This window comes from Chiloscyllium plagiosum, chromosome 39 (genome assembly GCF_004010195.1).
Source record: "Chiloscyllium plagiosum isolate BGI_BamShark_2017 chromosome 39, ASM401019v2, whole genome shotgun sequence".
NCBI classification, from domain to species: domain Eukaryota; kingdom Metazoa; phylum Chordata; class Chondrichthyes; order Orectolobiformes; family Hemiscylliidae; genus Chiloscyllium; species Chiloscyllium plagiosum.
Genome location: NC_057748.1, coordinates 8,633,079 through 8,656,187, shown reverse-complemented (window position 1 = coordinate 8,656,187; position 23,109 = coordinate 8,633,079). Strand labels below are relative to the sequence as shown.

The 23,109-nt window shown below is 39.0% G+C and overlaps 1 protein-coding gene across 2 annotated transcripts in view; it reads left to right on the top strand.

Annotated features, from left to right (window-relative positions):
* Positions 1 to 21,277, top strand: part of pold1 (polymerase (DNA directed), delta 1, catalytic subunit) — a 109,675-nt gene extending 88,398 nt beyond the window's left edge. For both annotated transcript variants that reach the window (XM_043679658.1, XM_043679659.1), the window contains exons 23-27: positions 1,797 to 1,929; positions 2,653 to 2,766; positions 11,549 to 11,601; positions 13,587 to 13,684; positions 19,411 to 21,277. In XM_043679658.1, coding sequence (XP_043535593.1) covers positions 1,797 to 1,929; positions 2,653 to 2,766; positions 11,549 to 11,601; positions 13,587 to 13,684; positions 19,411 to 19,507 — 495 coding nt within the window. In that variant the 3' untranslated portion in view covers positions 19,508 to 21,277. The remainder of the gene's footprint in view (positions 1 to 1,796; positions 1,930 to 2,652; positions 2,767 to 11,548; positions 11,602 to 13,586; positions 13,685 to 19,410) is intronic.
* Positions 21,278 to 23,109: the final 1,832 nt, after the last annotated feature.

Here is a 23,109-nt window from a genome sequence, read left to right as displayed (position 1 = left end):
AAGGACATGAATAGGAAAGGTTTGGACAGATATAGGCCAGATGCAGGCAAATGGGACTAGTTTAGTTTGGGAGCATGATGGGTGTGGACTAGTTGGACCAAAGGGTCTGTGTCCAATCTATGATTCTATGACTCTATCTGTGTAGATAGAGCTATTCTTATTTGGGTAGAAATTAGCCCAAGTGTCTTTTGGGCTTGGTGGGGATGGGGATTCCATCCTAGGATCTCCTTTCTGGCATCTCCTGCTGGACAGTGTGTACGTAAGCTAAAGATAAGATCATAAGACCTAGGAACAAGGGGGTAGGCCATTTGGGCCTTCAAACTTTCGCTTCCATTCAGTAGAATCATGGCTGGTTCTTCTGAAAATGTGATATTGGTCTTGCTCCTTTAACCCACAATAGTGGCATGTAATGAATTACAAGAATTTGCAACTACAGGTGGCTGTCAAAGGACAATTTATTTCTGATTTGGTGGTTTGTAACTTGAGGAATTTTGAGGTGATGATACTGTTCAGGTTTGTTGATAGAACTGACAGACAAGGTGTTGAAATAACATTTCTGAATTGTTGCAGTGTAGCTTTTTTTAATTAGAATCCCTATAGTGTGGGAAAAGGCCCTTCGGCCCAACAAGTCTACACCACCCCTCCGAAGAGTAACCCACCCCATGCACACGGACCCTTACACCGTTTATCTTGCAGTTTGAACAAAAGGGGCCATAGTTGGCTGATACGAACCAAGTGATTACTAAGATCATTAACAGTGCACTGATTGAGTTTTATTCTGGATGGCACCCCACTTCGAGTATCACTGTTACAATTGTACTTTTCTCGGCAAGGGGTGGTGAATATTATGAAGTCTTGTGTGTGACAGAGAGACCCTGAAAGTCCAGAATTAAGTTAACTGCTAAATACTTGAGCACCATCTGCATTGCTACTCTCAAAAGCTGTCTGCAAATTTATTGCCATTGTGGATCTCGTCCTCTGCACCAGCCTTTAAGTAGAAATCATTTAGTGAAGGAGGTTCTGTGGGTCCTGAACTAGTCTGTTCTATTCGGTTGGACAATGAACTTTGAATCTATTCTAGAGCCAGTTAATTTTCCCAACTAGTTCTTATTCCCTTACTATTAACCCCATGATAATTCTCAATGACGCTACCCTCTTCACCCAAGATGATGGTGTACAACCCCCCCCTCATTCTTTGGAATTCTTGGCTCCTGTCTGTCAAGCCGATGTCAGAAGAGTCATCGGTATTGTTGTGGGGCTGGTGGGACTGAACTTTTTCATGAGGTTGAGAGAAGGTCTGAATATATCAAGATGTGAAGGAGGGAAAAGAACAGTCAGCAGCTGAGGGAACGAGGATAAGCATGTGTGGTGGAGTGAAAGGGGGGTTGCGCAGTAAACAAGTAAATGCTGATCATGAAATAATAATTACAGCTGTTATTTTTGAAAATGGTTTTCTGTAAAACACTGGACATTACACCATTAACTTCAACTTTATGACATTTATACTCTTAACAGAATATGGCTACTGTTGTCATAAAAAAGTGAGGTGACTTAGTGTCCCTTTACTATCCTGCATTACAAGGGAATAGTTGGATATTAGGAACTTTGCACATTTCTGAAGAAGATTGGAAGTCCCAACCAGAAATGTGGAGACTGTTCATAGTTTTAAAAAAAGTGGAGTAGTTGCTTCTTCCCAAGAATTGGCCAATGATTTATTTTATTTCAAGCTCTCTGTTGTAGAATTTTCTTTCCAATTTATTATGATCCTTTATTCCTTCCCATTTCTCTCCCTCAAGGATCCAATCTATGTTTTGGAGAACAACATTCCAATTGATACGCAGTATTATCTGGAGCAGCAACTTGCAAAACCATTACTGCGAATTTTCGAGCCCATCTTAGGCGAGACAAAGGCCGAAGCTGTGCTCCTGAGTGAGTGAACTTAAACCTTGGAATTATTAGTATTATTGGCCATATCTTTCTGGCATAGAATTATGTTCAGTGTCAAGTGTTTTATTCATTGTTAGAAATGAACCACCAAACATAAATGGTTTAGTGTGAATCTGAAGCATATACATCCTTATTTTGATTGTTGATTTAAGCCTGTTTTCTTTTATAATCCCTACCCTCTGCAGAAGTGCTAAGACAGTTATGCCCTTGATGATTTTTTTTCTTCTACTTGCTTTCCTTGGATGACACCTAATGTGAAATCAAGGAAACCCATCTTTTTGTTCCTAAAGGCACTAAGTAATGTTGGATGTGGTTTATGGTACACACTGTACCTGGTTCAGGTAGTTCCTTTTGTTTGTGAGCTCAGATACTGTCTATTATCAAGCTGTTCAACTGAGGAGTTGAAGTCTAACTTAATCTGTTCTTATGTGGAATTCACATATGGTCACTTCCACTGAAATTATGTAGATTGGTCAAAAGTAGGAACAATGACTTTAAAAATTTTTTGCCTTGAGCACTTGCACATAAAGAAGCAAATGCTGCTCATCCAGCTAATTCACTGTAGACTGGGTTTGTGTATTTAGCCGCAACTTTTAAGGAAAGATGTTCATAAATGAAGATTGTATTTGGAAGAAGCTAGCTGTAGGTACTCCTGACTAAGTTTTTGAGGGTGTTGATTTCAACGGTAATTGTTTTTTATTCTAGAGGGAGAACACACAAGATGCAAGACTGTACTGACATCAAAGGTGGGTGGGCTCATGGCCTTTGCAAAGAAAAGAAGCACATGCATAGGATGCAAAGCTGTGCTTAATGATAATGGTAAGGGAGCGTAAGTAATTGATTTCTAAAAAAGACCTTGGTGTTTTGTGTCTCTGAGACCTGTTAAATCTTATCTCAGTGGTCTTTCTCCCCTTGGACCATTTTGGATGGTATAATATGAAGGTTGTCCCCTCTACTGTAAAGAAGTTGAAAAGTACAGTACAACTATCCATCTTTTTAGATGGTGAATTGACAGTTTGGTATAATGTGGAGGTCCTTCAATTAGAGGAGAACATCTCTGGATGCATGTGAACTTGGGTGGTAGAGTGGGAAGCGAGTCCAAGTTCTTCATCCATTAATTAATCTTATTGTCTTCTGCCTAAATCAAATCCTATTTTAGACCTGCATATTACAACTTTAAAAGATTACAGATGCTGGACAGTAATTTAAAAATATAGGATCAGGGAGGGACTGGAGCTATCAGACTTTCTTTTTATAGAGGTGGATTTTGAATGAGGGAGTCCTAAAATCAAGGTTTTGAAGTATGAGTCATCAGTCAGACTTCCAAAAGTTGTTAGTTGAATTGATTTTAATTATCTGATAACAAGTAGACAAAGTGAGTACTTTTTGATGCATTCAACTCCAGAATGTGCTGAATGGCATGCAACCTCCACAAACAATCTGTTAGTAGGTTATTAAAGGTTGCCTTACTTTATCTTCTCTAAAGGTTGAGGAGTTCTGCTTTTTGTAGCCGTTGCTCGAAATTTAGTCCCTTGATTGAAGAATCAACAATGTCCCCTTTCTGCATAACTTGCAGGATTTGGTCCGTGTGCAAATGTATCAAGGCCTGGACAATATCCAGGTTTGGACTAATAAGTGATAAGTAACATTTATGCCACAAAATGCCAGGAAATTAACATCTTCAATAAGAGACAACCTAAGCATCTCCTCCTGATACTCAGTGGCATTACCATTACTGACTTGCTCACTGTAAGCATCCTGGAGTGCCATTAACCACAACCTGAACTGGACTAGCTATATAAATACTGTGTCTACAACAGAGGTCAGAGGCTAAGAATCTCGCAGTGAGTAACTCACAGCCTGACTCCCCAGAGCTTGTCTACCATCTACAAGGCACAAATCAGAAGTGTGATGGAATACATTCCACTTGCCTGGATGAGTGCAGCTCCAACAACATTCAAGAAGCTTGACACAATCCAGGATAAAACAGCCCACTTGATTGGCATTGTATTCACAAACATCTGCTTCCTTCACTAGTAGCAGTGTATACTATCTACAAGATGTATTGCAGAAATTCACTCAAGGTCCTTAGACAACATCTTCTGAATCCAGGACCATGACCATTTAGAATGATGAGGGCAGACGATGCATGGGAGTACCACTACTCACAAGCTCCCATCCAAGCCACTTTGAAATAAGTTGCCTTTGCTTCAGTTGCTGGATCAAAATCCTAGAACTCCTTCCTGAACAGCATTGTGGGGCTACCTTCAGCAGTTCAAGAAGGCAGTTCACCACCACCAACTTGAGGACAGCAATGAATGGGCAGTAATTGCAGGCCTAACCAGTGATGCCCACATACCATGAATGTGTTTTTAAAAAATCTCCTTGTGCCAGTGTGACAAGTACTTAACCCAGAGTTGAATTGAAGAACGTTGTTACTTCAGTTTGATGACTTAATTGCTGACTGGTGCTCTGTCGTAGCTGTGGCTAATGTTGAGCCTCCATGATCTCTCCAGACCCCTGTTTATTTAGTGTCACTTAATAAATAACAAGAAACTAAGCTTAAATGCAATATCCCTGGATTTCTATTTTTTTCTGCAACCAAAAAAAATCACAGTCCCGGCATAAGGCAAATGTCATCTGTGCATATTTAATTTCAAGGTAATATTCTGAAATTATTATGTTGACAATTAAGGAAATTTTCAGAAACCCTGCCAGATGTAGCTTTGGAAGTGTTAGAATCAATGGTGTGTATAGTGAACGATTGGTGTCAGGAAAGAAATGGAATAAGTAGATCACAGAACAAAAGATAGATCAGTGGTTTTCCTTGACTTGTCTCATTCTAGCATCAATTATAATCAGTAACCAGGATGTCGATTGCCTGATCACTGCTTCATGGATTTGGCAAGTACATGTTACATTGTGGCAGCTAATAAATGCAGTATGTGTTTATCAATGATCTTCCTCACAAAGGTTATAACTACATTGATGGTTGAGTATTTGTGCTATGAAGAAAATGACATTATCCATGAATTTGGTTCTCTGAACTTGAATTTTTGTATTTTGAAAAATTTATACATCAAACAGCCCAGCCATCTTGACCCATTGGCACTCAGTGTACTGAGCTGTTTCTGCAGAGTACTGTGCAATGCTACTGTGAAGTTCAGGTATTAGTGATGTTCAACAATAATGTTTCGACTACCTTTTAATGACTCAACTGAGTACTAATACAAAGTGTGTATATGTATGGATGCATGTTTGGTTGATGGCAGGATTGAGCTGAGCTGCAAAGTTTGCTTATCTCCAATATGGTTGCACTATCATTGTTCCTTATTAACTTGTATATGACAGAATACCACTTGGATGAGTTATCAGAAAGTGCCATTGCTCATTGAACTGTTTTCGGGGCGAGAGGTGCCTTTAGAAATAGAGAGGGATAAGTGAATAAATTTTAGAATAAAATAATAGGTCTGCAGAATGGGACTGTCTGTGTAGCTGTTTTGGGAGTCAGTACAGACATGATGGGTTGAATGGCTTTCTGTACTGTAAATTGTATGATTCTATTAAATGGCGAGCGGTATATTCTTGTAAGAGTTGTTTTACCCCTACTGCCAAATTTGCCTCCCCTGCTTGAGCCCTCAAGCCTCCCAAACAGTCAGTCTGGAGTTTCCCTTATTCGAGAATAGAATGCTTATAACCCAAAGCCTCCTTCGGTCTCCCTCTCATTTCCCGTGGTGAGAGCAGAGACTTGACCAGTTCCTCATTCTTTTCCAGTATCACTCAGCCTCTTCCTGACACCACATCATGGGATTAAAAGTGGAGGGGGTGCAAGTGTGAGCAGAGGGGGCTTTCTATTTTTAAAAATTAGCGATGGCGATTATGTTTTCCGTGGGAATCTGTGAACTACTGTTTTTGCTGATGTTTTACTAAACACAATCTAATTTTAACTATCTTTATGGCTTGCCATTTGGTGTGCCACGCAACATAAGGAACCTGCACCTGACATTTTTCTTTGTATACTTTTCTGCCCTTCCGATCTTTTCTGTTGTTTTCTATCTTCATTACTTTTTCCTGATCTATTTTCTTTCTCTTTGTCCTTTGTTTTTATCTTGTTGTTCAAGATACATTTCAATCTCTTCAAAAATAATATGTACAGTCACATTATATAGATTTTTAAAATTTGTTCATCGGATGTGAGTGTCACCAGCCAGGCCAGCATTTATTGCTCAATCTTCATTGCCCTGGAGCTGCCTTCATGAGTCACAGCAGACCTTTGGTTGTGGTTCACCCACAGTACTGCTTGGGAGGAGTTCTCCGATCTGGTCGGTGAAGGACTGTGAAGTGACAGTAAGGGTAAGGCAATATAATTCCAAGTCAGGATGTGTGGAGCTTACAGGTCCTTGTCTTTGTAGGTGATAGAGGCACAGGTTTGGAAGGTGTGGTTGAAAGAGACTTGGTGAGTTACTGCAGTGCATCTTGTAGGTGGTGCACATTGTAGTTAGTGTGCATTGATGGAGAATGGAGTGATGTTTGGAGATGATGGTTGGAATGCCAGTCAAGTGGGCTGTTTTGTCTGAGATGGTGTTAAACACCACTTCCTCGATTCTCTCTTGTCAGAGCATGGGCATTGCCTGGCATTAGTGAGATGCAAATGTTACTTACCATTTATCAGCTCAAGACTCTGGATGTCCAGATCTTGCTTCAAAAGGACACCACCACCTTCAGTAGCTAAGGAGTCATGAATGGTGCTGTACATAGTGCAAACATCCTCATTTCTGACATCATGATGGAAGAAGGTCATAGATGTAGCAGCTGAAGAAATTTGGCCTTAGGAATCTATCATTCGGAACTTTTGCATTGATATCGTGCAGCTGAGATTATTGACTTCCAGCACCAACTTTCTTTGTCCTGAGCACAACTCTAACCAGGCAAAAGTGAGGACTGCAAGTGCTGGAGATCAGAGTCAAGAGTGTAGTGCTGGAAAAGCACAGCAGATCAGGCAGCATCCAAGGAGCAGGAGAATCAAAGTTTAGGGCAAAAGCCCTTTATAGGATCAAACCAAGCAGTTTTCTCTGAGTCCCATTGACTTCTGTTTTGCTAGGGCTCCTTGATGCCAGAGTCAAATATTGCCATGATATCAAGGGTTGTTATGCAGGCCTCATCTTTGGAGTTTGGCATTTTTTTGTCCAGGTTTGGACGAAGGCTGTAATGAGTTCAGGAGCTGAGGGGTCCTGCTGGAATCCAAACTAATTGTCAGAGAGCTGGTCATTCTGTTGCAGCTGTCACTTGGTAGCATTATTGACAACCCTTCAGACACTTTATTAGTGATTGAAGGTAAACTGAGGGCAGTATTTGGCCAGATTGAACTTTGTCTTGTTTTTTTTGTGAACAAGGCATACCCGGACAACTTCCCACAATATTAGATAAATGTCAGTGTTGTAACTAATGTGGAACATCTTGGCTAGGGGTCACTAGTCCTTGAGCACATGCCTTCAGTATTATTGCTAAAATATTGTCAGGACCCATGGCTTTTATATAGTGCCTTCAGCTATTTCTTGATACCATATATGGTGTATAGGATTGACTGATGCCTGGTAACTGAGCTGCTGGGGACCTAAGAATAAGACCAAGATGGATCATCCACTTGGCACTTCTATTTGAAGATGGCTACAAACACTTCTTCGGTTCTCTTTTGCACAAACATACTGGACCTTCTCATTGTCGAGGATGTTGAGAATTGTGGAGTCATCTCTGGTTAGTCAGAGATTGTCCTTCACCACTCTCAGTTGGATTTGGGAGGTATGCAGAACTTAGATCTGATTCATTGATTGTGAGATTACTTTGCCCTCTCTATTGGCATGTAAGTGGTCCTATAATGGCACCTCACTTTCAGGTATGCCTGATGCTGCACTTGACATGTCCTCATTGAACCAGGGTTGATCTTCTGGTGCCAGTGGATGGGATATACACCAGCTCATGAAGTTACACATTTTGATTGAATGTAGCTCTGCAGCTTCCACAATACCTCCTGGATATTCAGTTTTAAGTTGTTAGGTCTGTTCAAAAGCTGTTCCACTTTGGACTCTGGTAGTGCCACACAATACAATGGAGACCATCCTTAATGTGGAGGTGGGATTTTCCGTAATGACTGTCAGTGGTCAGCCCTATCATAGGCTGACACATCTGTGCTGAGTAGATTGTTGAGGGCAGTGCCAGATATGTTTTTCTAGACCCAGTCTAACAGCTGTGTCCTTTAGGGCTCTGTCAATAATGGTGCTGCTAAGTCATTCTTGGTGATGGATACTGAAATTCCCCATCCAGAATACATTCGGCAGTCTTGTCACCAGTAGTGCTTCTTCTAAATAGTGTTCCATGTGGAGGAGTACTGATTCATCAGCTGAGATGTGGGCAATAAGTGGTAATCAGGAGTTTTGTTTTGCCCTTGTATGACCTGATGTCATGAGATTTTATGGTATCTGGAGTTGATGTTGAAGTCTCCATGGTCAACTCTTTCCCAATTGTATATCATTGTACTGTTTCCTTGGGTGGCTGTGTTTTGCTGTTGGGGCAGGGTGTATCAGGGATGGTATTGGTGGTACCTGGGTCATTGTTTGTAAGGTACATTTCCATGAGTAAGATGCCTCATGTCATGTAATTGCTGAACAGTTTTGGAGGATAGCTATTTCAATTTTGGCACAATCCCTGGATGTTACAAGGAGAACTTTGCAGGGTTGAGAGAGCTATTTTCTCTGTTGTCATTTCCATGTCTAGGTCAATACAAGATGGTCTATCTGGCCTAACTTATTTTCTTTAGATCTTGTAGCAATTTTGATGAACTGAGTGGCTTGCTAGGCCATTTTCTCTTTTAGGAATGTTAAGAGACGACTACATTGATGTCAGTCTAGAGTCACATGTAAGCCAGGCAAGGTAAGGATGGAAGATTTCCTTTCTTAAAAGATATTGATAATCCAGATGGGTTTTTATGACAATGGTTACCATAAGGCTAGCTTTTAGTTCCAGATTCATATAAATGTACAGCACCGAAACAGACCCTTCAGTCCAACTCATCCATGCCGACCAGATATCCTAATCTAATCTAGTCCCATTTGCAGAACTTGGCCATATCTCTCTAAACTTTCCTATTCATATACCCATCCAGATGCCTCCTTTTAAATTTTGTAATTGTACTAGCCTCCACCACTTCCTCTGGCAGCTCATTCCATACACGCATCATGCTCTGCGTGAAAAAGTTTCCACTAAGGTCCCTTTTATATCTTTCCCCTCTCACCCTAAACCTATGCCCTCCTAGTTCTGGTCTCCACCACCCCAGGGTAAAGACCTTGTCTGTTTACCCTATCCATGCCCCTCATGATTTTATAACCCTCTATAAGATCACCCCTCAGCCTCCGATGCTTCAGGGAAAACAGCCCCATGCGAATCATGTACTCAGAAAATTAACCTGGGGTGCTCTCTATGTTACTAGTCTTGCAGCATTACCACTATGCCATCGCTGCCTCCTACTTTGTGTATGTAAATCCATATCCTGCCCATTGTTATTTATAATATGCTGCATTTCCGTGAATCGCTTTTCTGAGCTAATAGAGGACAGGATGGGGCAGATGCTTATGGCAATTTCTACTGTCTAGAAATAGGGATCATTGTCTGAGTCTAAAAGCTTTAACTTGTAGGTCTGGATAAGGAGAATGTTTTTAATTCAGGGAATTGTGGATATTTGAAATTTGCCAGGTTAGTGTGGTGCTTGGTCTTTGGGCATGTTCAAGGCTGAAAGATATAGATTTTAGGACTGAAGGAAATTGAAGGATATGAGGATAGCACTGGAAATGGAGTTCAGGTAAAAGGTCATTTGGAATCTTGTAAAATGATAGTTCAGGCTCAAGAATCCCTCTGGTCTACTCTCTTCCTATTCCTTATATTTTAAATATATATAAAGGCAATAGATGCTGGAATCTTGCCTGAGTTTACCTTTTAATTTACTTAGTCTTGGTTGGCACAACAACCTTCCCTGATTTGTTGTGCATGCTTATGATGGGGTAGTGATTAAGCTTGGAGATGCTGGCTGATTAAGAGAAAGTCTTAAAATGAAATGATGTAACGCTGAATTTACTGCATTGTCACTTATTCTCAGCTATGAAATTAGACCCTTTAATCCACTATCTTCAGTTGTGAACGTATTACTGATTGTCCTGATCAACAAAAAGCTTGTGTTGTACCTATTTTATGAAATGGTCAGAGCTAAAGCTAAACAGAAAACTGGTATGATCATCAAGGGAAACAAAGACAAAGAACTGAACCAGACTAAATACTTAAACAGGGGTAGGTTAAAGACTGGAAAATCTATGGTGAGTGACTGACTTGACTTCACTAAAATTTTCCATCATTTACAAGGTACCAAGTTAGAAGAGTGGTGAAGCATGTTCCACTTACCTGAATAATTACCGTTCAGCACTCAAAACATTTGACAAAGGACAAAGTGGCCTCTTGATGGATACCACTTTAAACATGTACTCACTTCAGCATCAACATACTCTGGCTGCAATGCATATCACATATAAGATGAAATACAGTAAGTTGACACAGCTTCTTCAGTAACACTTCTCAAACTTGTGATCTCTACCACCTGGAATGATAAGAACAGCAAGCCCAAAGGAACACCACCACCTGTCTAAGCTTTACACCATCCTGATTTGGAAATGTGTGGATGTTTGTTCATTGCTGGGTCAAAACCCTAGAATTCCTTGCTGAACAACCTACAATGTACCTTCGCTGTATGGATTGCAGAGGTACAAAATGCACCTAGGGATAGGCAATAAATGCTGGATTTAACCAGATCCCAAGGAATAAAATGGAGCTCAAAACACAAGCATTGCTACTTGAGCCAAAAATAATTTAATGTTTGGGAGAGGAGTACCGTCTTAGTTATCCAAGATTTTCTCACTTTGTTTATAAGATGTGTGTTTTAGCATTTTTCTTTAAGATTTTGAAGAATCGGGACTATTACACTACAAGAGGAAGTTAATAGCTCTATTAACTGCACTGAGCAGAGAATGTGTCCTACCATTTCTCTGTCCACTGTCTCCTTTTCTAACTGTATCTTAAATATATGCAATTGTTGTAAATTATGAAATCAAAAGCAAAGAATGCTGGGAATGTTCAGCAGATCAGGCAGCACCTGTGGATGGAGAAAGGTAATATTTCAGATTGCTGATCTTGCATCATAATTCTAAAATTGTTTAATTATCTACTGCATATAAGTGGTAGTTAAGACCTGGAACATGGCTCTGGCAGCCTCATGGGATTTTAAATAAATTTCAAAACTAGGTGATATATTTTTGTCTGATTTTGGACATAACGGATTGCAGAACGAACAGGAATAGAGATACAGATCAACCTTGTTTAATTCCTAAAGAGAGTTGAATGGCCTATCCCTATTCCTGTTTACAAATGCTATTTGTAAAAGACATTGTCCTAATCACAGTTTGTGTGCAAGTTTCAAGCCTTTATAGCATCTCTTTTTAATTATGCACTGTTCAGGTGGAAGAAGACTTCAAATTTAATCTAATCTTAACCTTCTTTTCCTCAGGTGCTGTGTGCAGTTACTGCAAATGTCGTCAGTCAGAGTTGTACCAGAAAGAGGTATTTTTAAAATTTACATAGTTTATGTTTAGTTTGGCGAATATATCATCTGCTAATTCTCTGAAATTAGTAAAGGGCATTAAATACTTGAAAAGAAAAGATTACAAAGTTATGAGGGGGAAAAGAACAGGAGATTAGGACAGTAATATAAAACCAAGAAATGCAGATGCTGGAAATATGAGACAAATCCAGAAATTGCTGGCGAAACTGATTCTGATGAAGGGTCACTGGAGCCACAACAGTGACCCTATTTTCTCTCCACAGATGCTGCCAGACTTGCTGAGTTTCTCCGGCAAGTTTTTATTATAGGAGATTAAGACTAATTGGATAGCTCTTTGAAAGAACCAGTTGTGGTATGCTGCACTGAATGGCCTCTCTCTATGCTATGTCAATCTGTAACATGGTCATTCATTTTTATCTTGAGCTTATAATTTGAAAAATTTGTTCATGGATTTCTGCATTGCTGGCAAGACTGGTACTTAAGCACTTAAGAGACAAGCACATTGGTATAGGTCTGGAGTTGCATGTAGTCCAGGTAAGGACAACAGATTACCTTCCCTAAAGGACATTAGTAAATGAGATGAGTTTTTACGGTGATCAATAGTAGTCATATTAGACCATCTTTTATTCTAGATTTTGCTGAATTCAATTTTTGCGGTCTGCCGCAATCAGATTTGAATCCAAGTCACCACAGCATGAGCCGAGGGTTCTAGTTTACTATTTCAGTGACATTGCCACTGTGCTATTGGAAAGAAACAAATAAAAATTATTTTAAACTGGCCTTTGAGTGCAGAATTGGTTATTTGTTATTTCTGAGCTGGTGTATTGAAAGCAGAGGAATGAATGGTGAGTTAGTGATATGGAGTACCAGCAAGTATTTGAGAGTTTGCAACACTGCAGTCCACTTGAAAGGTTCAAGTGACACTGTCAACAAGAACAAACCTTGAAACGGGGTGCGTATCACATTAATTGCCAGGTTGAATTATTGTTTTCAATTCACCTCAGACCTTTTAACTAATAATCCTATTTTCAGTAAAGTTGTGTCAAGGTTACATACATTATTTTCCTCCAGAGACTGTATTTTTGCTAAACCTAACTCTACAAGGAGTCAGAACTTCATGAGAGTAAATGTTTTGCACGTGGAAGCGTTGTTAATGGATTGACTGTCTTGCTGTCAAAAAAGAGTAGGATGAGGAAGTGAATGGTAGACAAGTTAGCATTTGAACGATAAGACTCTAATAAAGGATCTTGATCCTTCCATGTTTAAATTGATTTTATATTGCTTCATTTTTCAAACTAACAGGTGATCGAGTTGAGAGGATGTTACAGACACTTAACCTGCAATCATTGTGACAGATGACAGGATTAGATTGAATTGGAAATTTTGTCATAGCAATTTTTAATGGTTAGCTTGTAAGTGTAATGAAATGATGAATAGTAAAATTTGAACACAAGAACTGTGTGCCCTGTGCACAATTTATAATGTACCAGTTGTTTGCAGGCGCAAAGCACAGATCATTCAAGATGAGGTAAAATGTGGTTACAAGTGAGTAATTGTACCAGAGTGCCTATATGTTATTCACATCCCATTTTAATGTCATATATTGTGCTCTTGTTTGTGTATTTCCATAGTTTCAATAATGTGCATAAATATATATTAGAAAATGGAAATGTTGATCAATAATTTTGGCCTCCTAACAGTAGTCTCTTTGCAATGAGAAAGTTGACTTGAAATGTTCCCAAATGTGAGATTTTAGTGTGTGTGTGTGTATATATATATATATATATATATATAAAATTAATAGATAAGCCACCATTTGCCATTTTCCTCTTATTACTCCTAATAAGATTATGCTTTTTTTGCATTGAAAAGCAAGCTATGTAAATCTGCTTAACTGCAAAGCTTGGATTTATGTAGGTGTAACTTCACTCTGTATTGCTATTACCTGTTCTGTTCCTTGTAAACCTATTTTCTGTTTTTCCAGGTATCTCAACTGAAACTATTGGAGGAGAAGTTCTCACGCTTGTGGACTCAGTGCCAGCGATGTCAGGGTAGTTTGCATGAGGATGTGCTTTGTACCAGGTAAGGAAACATCTTTCCAATCTCACTGATGGTTTTCCTCCTTACAAAGCTACTGTTTAGCTGACCCCAGTTCTGACTTTTGAGTTTGTTCCTAATTGGGCCTTAGACCTATAGAAGTTCTAAACCTTGCTTCATCTTCCAATCCTCTGTTAACTGCAAGCTTTCAAATCCCAAGCTTGGCTTCCCTTGCACGTATGTTTCGTATTTCAGTCTTCACTCTTGGTCATTTCACTTGCAGTGGTTTCTTATATTTTCATTCCTCATCCCATAACTCCACATTGCTTCAGGGCTAATGCTGAATTTGTACTTTTGTACAAATTTGTACTTTTATTTGTACTTTTGTTCCATTTTTCAAGAAGTGATGATTCTGGATGAATAATTTGTTGTTTTAAAGCACTTGCCTTTTTCATTGTCTACACTAATTCTCCTCCCTCCTGCACTGAAGGTTTGCTGTGACATGGGTACTCGGATGCCTGTCCTCAGTTACTTTTCGGCACAGTGGATTGTATTCATTAATGCCTTTCTCATGTTGGTCCAGCCTGATCACAACTTTATCTACTATGTAGTTCTGGAAAAACTCCTTAACGTTAAGTCACAACTACAGTGTTAATATGCAGGCACAAGATTGTAAATGAAGCTGAAGGCTAATTACTATGCAAAATCAAATAATCTACTACTGGAAAGGTCTTTGAAGGATCTTTGCTGTGTTATTGTGTGGGCCAACAGAGATTTGTGTCAAACTCTTTAGGAATCTTAAGATATGAGGAAACTATCTGGATCCTGGGTTCGTATGCTTAAAATTCCAAATAATGAGATGAGTGACGCTTGAAATTGGACGAGAAAATATCTCGCAAAATGTAACATCCTGAAAATGATGTTTAAGTATTTCTGCCATTTGATCTGATCTGAAAAGCAACAGAAGTCGCTTCTCAACAGAAAGCAACAGAAACATCATAAACTATTTAAAAAGTAGACAATATAGTTGGTTTATCAAGCCAGGGAAAATACTAGAGTATATAATAAATGGTTTGAGGAGCAACTGAATATTCATAAGGCATGTAGGTTGAGAAATGTGGTTAGATATGTAAAAGCAGTTTTGAATAATTTTTGTTATATTCCCAAACTTGATTTTATGGTGGTGTATTAGTAAAAATTCATTCATTCCTAATTTCAATATTAACAATCGTGAATTCTGACATTTTTCTGGCACGTCACATGTGATGTTGCACATATTATAAGCTGTTTGGGTTAGGCATGAGTACAATGTCATTTCGGTACTAAATTTAATGGAGAGTTGCTTTGAGGTTATTTGTGTTTGCCATTTGTAATGCTTAATTGGTTGTGGTTGTATCTCATGAAGTACTGGGGCACTTATTTTACAGAGTATTAGTGTATGTTTTAATAATGTTTGAAATGGAAATAAATTTTCTAAATTCTCTTGGTTTCTTGCTTTTCTTTCACCAAATTCAAAATGCTGAAATTCGAACTTAGGAAAAAAAAAATCAGGTTTTAATTTTGATAGTGTACAAGATGATTAGGGGGTTAGATAGGGTTGACAGTGTGAACCTTTTCCCGCGTATGGAGTCGGGTATTACAAGGGGGCATAGCTTTAAATTAAGGGGGGGGTAGATATAGGACTGAAGTTAGGGGTAGGTTCTTCACTCAGCGAGTCGTAAGTTCATGGAATGCCCTGCCAGTAGCAGTGGTGGACTCTCCCTCTTTATGGGCATTTAAGCGGGCATTGGATAGGTATATGGAGGATAGTGGGTTAGTATAGGTTAGGTGGGCTTGGATCGGCGCAACATCGAGGGCCAAAGGGCCTGTACTGCGCTGTATTCTTCTATGTTCTATAATGAACAATTTTAATGTACCGTAAGTTATTCAATATTGACCTTATAATAGAGTCAGACTAAATGGTTTGTCTAATAATTTTGCATTTTCCTCTATGTACTGTACTTACCTTGCCAGATACTCACCTTCCCTCCACTCCCAACTTCCAAACTCGCTAGCTGTTTTAATGTTCTCACTAAGATGAGCTATCATAACTTAGAGTGGTAGTCTCAGCTCTGAGATAATTGGGTACGTGAGAAAGATTCATGATTGTTGAGTGCGCTTTGGCTTAAGATTGACATTTATTAAGCCTTCATAGCCAATGAGCTTGATTTATATTTCCAGACAAGTTTCTGTGATGCTTGTAAATCAAAGTGCTGTTTAATTTTCTGTAACATAGTAATATCCAGTGGAAGGGTGAGATTTGTGTACTGTACTTAAAACAAAAACATGAGATCGAATGCAGCTTCGTATTCAGTGCTTCAAGGTAATGATAAATGCGTTTTGTAAGTCGATGTTTTGCTTTCTGCTGAACAATGTAAACCATATTCCTAACAGTGCAGCAATGACTCAGGGTCATCTGAAGAAGTTATGTCGGACAGAAACATCCTGGTTTGACTCTGAGCTGTTGTGAACTGACTTAGTGTAGTGCTACAGTTTGCTTCAACTCAAGTGATGGGAAAGGACTACGTGTATGTATAAAGCACCTTTCAGATTAACAGCAAGTTGTGTTATTTTGGGAACCTATGAGCTGCCACGTTTTCTACATTAAACAGTGACTTCAGCTGCTGGAAGTATGAAACTAAAATACTTTGGGATATTTTGCAAACATGAGAGGTGCTTTATACATACACATAGTCCTTTCCCATCACTTGAGTTGAAGCAAATTGTAGCACTACACTGACAGCTCACTGCTGTTCTTTGATTGTTCAGTGAAATCTTCTAAGTCCTAACGAAAAAATAAGTGTGATATTGGTTAAGCATCTCATCCAAAGAACTACACCTCTCAACGGAGCACCTCTCTTTCAATTCTACACTGGAGGATCAACCCTAGATTTTGTGCTCATGTCTTTGGATTGGGGCTTGAACGTGCAACCATCTGACTCAAAAGTGCCAGTGAGCCATAGCCAGCACCTAAGTTCAGAGTATGGAATATTATTGGTCTAGAATTCCTTAAACATGATCCTGGTGAATTAAAATTATCTTGAAGTCATATTGAAATGACTTAAAAGGTAGTTTAGGAATAAACTATTTTCCTTTCACAGCCTCCAAACTTCCCACAGTGCTTTATAATGTACTAATAAAGTATAATGAATGTTACAGTAGAGGGTATACCTCAAAATTATCTCTGGCTGTAAAATGCTTCAAAAATTCCTGAGATTGTGAAAAATCCTGTACAGATGAGAACTTCCTTGCACGACGTGAATGTTCTCATTACACTTATTTTTGAATAAATCATTATTAATTTAAAAAGAGTTCAGTGATGTGAAAAGGTGCACTCTCCCACACTTTTGGGACTGGGAGTTTTATGCAGACATGTTGGAGTCAGACAGCACTCACCACAATGCTTTATGATCTGAAGGAGGAAGTGAAAGTGTGGTGGTTAAGATTTAGACTTTATTTACAAGTTTTTTTGCTGATCCACTGCACCCCACCCCCCTTTCCCACTTATCACCTTCAGTACACTTTAAATGTGGATTTATATTTTGCCTTGTCTGAGAGCATGAAATTTCTTGCTTCCCTTTCCCATTCTGTTATTTCTTCTGCATACACACTTTGTCAGGCCAGACAGTCTGTCCTCCTTCAAACCTGTATTCTAATTTTAGTTAACAACAGAATTCAATGTTGACTTTTCAGCTGATTTTTCCAAGCCCTTTAACAAGAGTGTTATCAAAAAGATAGTTGTTGTGAAACTGCAAGATGTTCAGACAAATGACTAGAAATCTAATTGAAGAGGTACATTTTACGGTAGGCATTATAGAGGGAGAGGCAGAACAGTTTTGAGAAGGAAATTAGTGTGATCAAGGCTGAGGCAGCTAAAGGCATATGTTCCATTGTACTATAAGGAATATCAGATGAGAAATAAAAGGAGATCAACCTCATTGTGAAGAAGTGGAGAGGTATGTTGATGCTGGAAATTTTCTAGTTATATGTTGTATATGCTGCATATCTCAGTCATAGAAGCATGAATTAGGGACAGGAGTAGGTCTTTCAGTTCTTCAAATCTGCTGCTCCAGGATCATGGCTGATCTGATTGTGGCTTCAACTCCACATTCTGTCTATATCTCATAACCATTGACTGCCTTGGTAGTCAGAAATGTGTGTTCACATTTGATTTAAGATATTCACTGCCTCTGCTTCCATTGATCTTTGGTGCAGAGAGTTCCAAAGACTCAAATCTCTGAGAGAAAAAGTTGCACCGCATCTTCATCTGAAATGCTTTTTTTTTTAAATTTTGTTCCCTAGTTTTGGACTCTTCCACAAGGGAAAGCATCCTTTCAGTAATCATCCTGTCAGGCCCTCTAAGGTTCTTACCTGTCTCAGTAGATCACTTCTTAAACTCCAGTGGATGCCGACCCACTTGTCCAACTATTCCTTATAAGATAACCCTGTCATCCCAGGAAGCAGTTGAGCGAGTCTTGTCTGGACTGCATCTTGTGCATTTATATCCTGTCTTACATAAGACCAAAACTGTACATTGTGCTCCAAATGTGGTCTAATCAGTACCTTGTATAACTGGCAAAATATCCCTACCATTATATTCGATTCCTCTTGCAATAAATGATGTTTATTTGTCATCCGAATCTCTTGGTCTGCCTGCATGTGAACTCTTGATTCACATACCAGGAGGCCTAAATCTGTGTGTCTTGGAGATCTTCAATCTCTCTTCATTTAAATAATAGGCTACTATTCTATTCCTGTCAAAGTGGTCAAGTTCACAGTTTCAACTTTAGTCTCAACTTTAGTCTCTGTCTACTAAATTTTTGCTCGCTCATTTAACCCATCTATATTTCATTGTCCCTTTTGTCCTTTTCACAACTTTCTTTTCTTTTGTGCCATCAACAACTTTAGCAACCGTATTTTCGATTCCTTCATCTGAATATAAATTAGAAATCATGGAGGGCATTATATCTGATCAAATTTGATTTGATTTATTACTGTCACATGTACCAAGGTACAGTGAAGAGTGTTGTTTTACATGCTTTACAGACAGATTGTCCTTCACAAGTGCATCAGGGTTGCACCTGCCGAGAAGGTGCAGAGAGAGATCAACATTAACAGTAAAGAGGTCCTTAGTTTGGAAACACTTACTATTGGAAGAGTCATTTTAACAAGGTACTGGATCTCCAGGCACCCATGGAAACATTACTGTTAAAACAGAAACAGTGAAAATTGGATGTTATTATTTTTGCTGTGACTGCATTGTGAAGTGTGGACAGTAAGGCAACACTGTATGGTCTTGTACAAGCAAGTTATGTCCTTTATTTCTAAGAATCATTGCCATGTTTTTGTTATCCTAGCAGATTGGTTGAGCCTCTCTTGAACAAAAGACCTGATTTTTCCACTTGTTCTGAGGCTGAAACTTGAGGAACCATCAACATATATCACTCCTGAATCTGAGTAATTATCTTTCCGAGACAGTGTTAAGAATATGAAACTCACTACCGTAGAGTGTGTTTCAAGTAAACAGCCTCAGTGCATCAGAGGGGAAGCTAGATAAGTACACGAGGGAGAAAGGAGTAGCATGGTATATTCATTGAAATAGGTAAAGTCAAGGCGTGAAGTGGTTTGTGTGAAGTACGAACACTGCCATGACCCTGCTGGGATGAACAGTTTGTTTCTGTGCTGTAAATTCTGTGTAACATCTTTACGTTTTCTTCTTCTTTTTTCATTAGTCGGGATTGCCCCATATTCTACATGCGGAAGAAGGTGCAGAAGGACCTTGGTGACCAGGAGAAAGTAATGATGCGATTTGGACCAGCCACTTGGTGATGAAAGAGCACATATTGGGGGTCGTGCAGGGAAAGGCGTATTTTTTAAATCAATGACTGGAAATGTTTCTTCATGGGATGCAGAAACTAATTGTTTCTGACCACCGACACTGCCATTTGGAGAGATGCCTATCAGATGTTGTGAAATTGTAAGCTCCATGTTTGCTTTCTGATTGTAAGCATCTTTCATACTGAGCAGGTACTCATTCATGGCCTGACTTCTTAAACTGAGCATCTGAAGAGCCACTTTATCAACAGCAAGTGTGATTATTTTTTTGTTACCGAATGTGGTTGCCTTAATCTTTGGGAAGGAATCGGCAAAGGAAGGGAAGGTATAATGGATGCAGAATTTGAAAAATTCATTGGATGTTCTGCAAAATATACCACTGCCATTGAAACACCTTTTAATATGCTAGCAGGTGACATTTGGATTTCCTATATACTAAATCCACTGCTGTATCAAAAGGCTAAGAAATATTTTTGATAGCAGCTTTATTAGTTGACTCACTCGACCAGCAGCTTGATTGAAGTGCACATGATGTGGATGATATAAGTACAAATGAGGTTATGGATTTTGTGTTATTCTTAGGAGCTTCTCTTGGATTTTGTTGATTCTTATTGTATCATTACTAAGTTCAGTAGCTACAAGGACATTTGAATTTCTGGATTAGCTGCAAGATTTTCTCTCATTCCCAGACATTTAAAACATCACCACCTTCTGCTGATCATCTCCTTTATATTAGGTGACTGGAGTTGAAGGAAGTGAAATTGGGAACGGTTTGGGGCACTGTATGTTGTATATATTCTCCACCAATCAAAGTAATCCTCACCCATTCTCTTGCAAATACCTGTGAATCACGTGATATGGGTACAGGACAAAAGAATAGCACTAAATATTAAGTTTCAATTACTTCACATCCTTTCGCTCACAGTTATATTTTTTAAGTTGTCATGTCCAATCAGATTTTGAAGGGTCTTTTACAGGTTTTGTCAGCTGAACCAGAAGATAACTAATCTTGGACTAGATGACAAATGGAATTTCTATATCTCTGACTCTGCCAAATCAATCCTGAATGTTTGAGAATGTTGGATAGCTAACCTGTACAACAATGTTTGGAGCTGGTACCAAAGTGCTGAGATTGCATTCAGTTTGTATTGCATTAGCTTTAGAATGAGCTGACTTTGGAGAGGGATGCCTTTCTCTACTGATGCCACTTTTTTTGTAACCAGTGTTTCAGTGTACAATTCCAGTCATGATCATTCTGGTAACACTCCAAGATAACTAGCCTGTGTGTACAGTAATCCGTATTGGGGCTCAAGAGTGACCCTTCCCCTTCCAGTTAAACTTGTCCCATTTCTCACCTGGATGACGGGTTTATCCACAGGTAACGATCAGCAAAAGAAACCACCTTGAATTTAGCCGTACATTACTGAAGTCTTATTCTGATTTCTAGTGTAACTAATATTGGCTGACAAAGTACATCAAAACTGACCCCTCTGGTCTGATCTGATTTGGCACAATATCAGCTGTTGTGTTTACCTACAGAGCTGCAAAAATCCTATTTAACATTCTACCATTCAACCTCATTCCAAATTTTCAGTTACATCTATCTGTATGCCAAAGCTTGATGATAGCTGTTTCATTATTCACTGACAGGTGGAATTTATTTGGAGTTTCATCAAGTAAGACTTTGTACAAATCTTTTTTATATAACCATATGTTTTTTGAATGATGACTTTTGTATTTGAGAAATAAAAGTGCCAATTTTGTGACAACGAGTCATGCTCATTTATTCTAGTTACTACCAGTGTCTTTCTTGCTTGGACTGTTTTCCCAGAATTCCAGCTCCTTTACTAACACGTTTAATGAATGGTGGATGGTGTTGATCAAACTTCGATGAACAACACCAATTTATTTTTATCCCCTTCCTTGTTCTGTATTTGATGGAAAAGGTGCTATCTAATGGTCATTTATGGCACAAAAGGAGGCCATTTGGTTTCATACCAACTATGAAGTAATCCAGTTAATTCCACCCCCACACTCCTCCTAGCAGTCCTGCAAGTTTATTTTCTTCAAGTTCCTTTCCAAATCCTTTTAACTTAATTGTTTCCCTCTTTGTGGGCAACAATATCCAAGTCGTTGCCACTCACTGCATAAAAGGGTTCTTCCTCTCATTCCCTTTGCATTTCTTGCCAGCAGTCTTAAAAATGTGACTGGATCTTTTGTGCAGTCAGCCTCGGGATTTTCTAATCTAGTTGATTCACTAGTGTGATTGGATTCTGATGTGGCGAATCTCATCCATAACAAAACCAATTAAGCCAGCTAAAAGAAACCAGAGGGAACATATTTGTGTTCTGCATTCTATTTTTGCCCCTCTTTCTGTCATTTTGGTGGAGGGGACAACATAATGACTTCTTTGCTAGCAACCTCCTTTACAAAGAACAATGCAACACAGAGACAGGCCCTTTGGACCACCAAGCCTGTGCTGACACATTTTGCCTTTCCAAACTAAAACTGTCTTCACTTACAAGATTTTGTATCCTTTTATTCCCTTCCTATTCATCCATTCGTCCAGGTGTTGCTTGAATGCTGCTATTGTGTCTGCTTCCATCACCACCTCTGGCAGTGAACTCCAGGCACACTCCATCCTTTGTGTGAAAAACTTAGCTCACACATCTATTTTAAATGCTCCCCCACTTTGGACCTCTGTCCCCTCCACACTTGTCTAAATAGCTGTTCTTCATCTCTGAACATGCATGATATTTGACTGTGGCAGGACAGGAAACATGTTAGTTGAATTCCATTTTGTTTAGACATGTGTACAATCTTCAGGCTCTAGATAGCAGTTAGATTCAAGTAGCTTAGTTATGTATTTTTTTTCCTCCTCATTCGAAAGCGATGCTGCCATTTATAGTGTCCATTTGACTTGCTGGTTGAAATCAGCTTGAGGATTCAACCAGAAATTTTAGATATGCAAAGTGATTCCAAATACTTCACTGCTTATTTTGATTCTGGTTTGACCATTAACATTTTTATTTCTATTTGCTGATCTGCTTGGAATAGATTTAGACTTTCCATTACTGCAGTTGTTTTTATCTAATAGTCATGCTTTCATTGGTTTCTCCAAATACTTTTACCCATTTCCAAGCAATTCATTGAAGGACTAATCTTTATCTATTGGATGAAGTACAGAACGTGAAAGGAATAAAAATTAAGGCTGCTCATCTAGGTAATGTGCACATGATGAACAATGAAATATATTGTTAACTAATTTCCTTATGATCTTGAGGTGCAATGAGTACTATCCCACTCTCTGAACCAGAAACTCCATGTTCAAGTCCCTGTTCAGGATCTAATGGCCTTCGAAGCTGGGTTAATGATGCGGCTAAGCAGATCGATTATCAGTTGTAAATCCTTGCATTACATCCATAGCAAGAGTGTTTCCTGGTCAGCCATGCCTGAAGTAGAGTAGCACCCATCTGGTCACAGGTTGGCGACTCATTCCTATCTATTCTATCCAGATCTAAGCTACCATCTCTTAACCTTTTCGTCAAGGAGTGCAGTCCAAACTTGTCCCATTTATCCTTATAATTAAAATATGT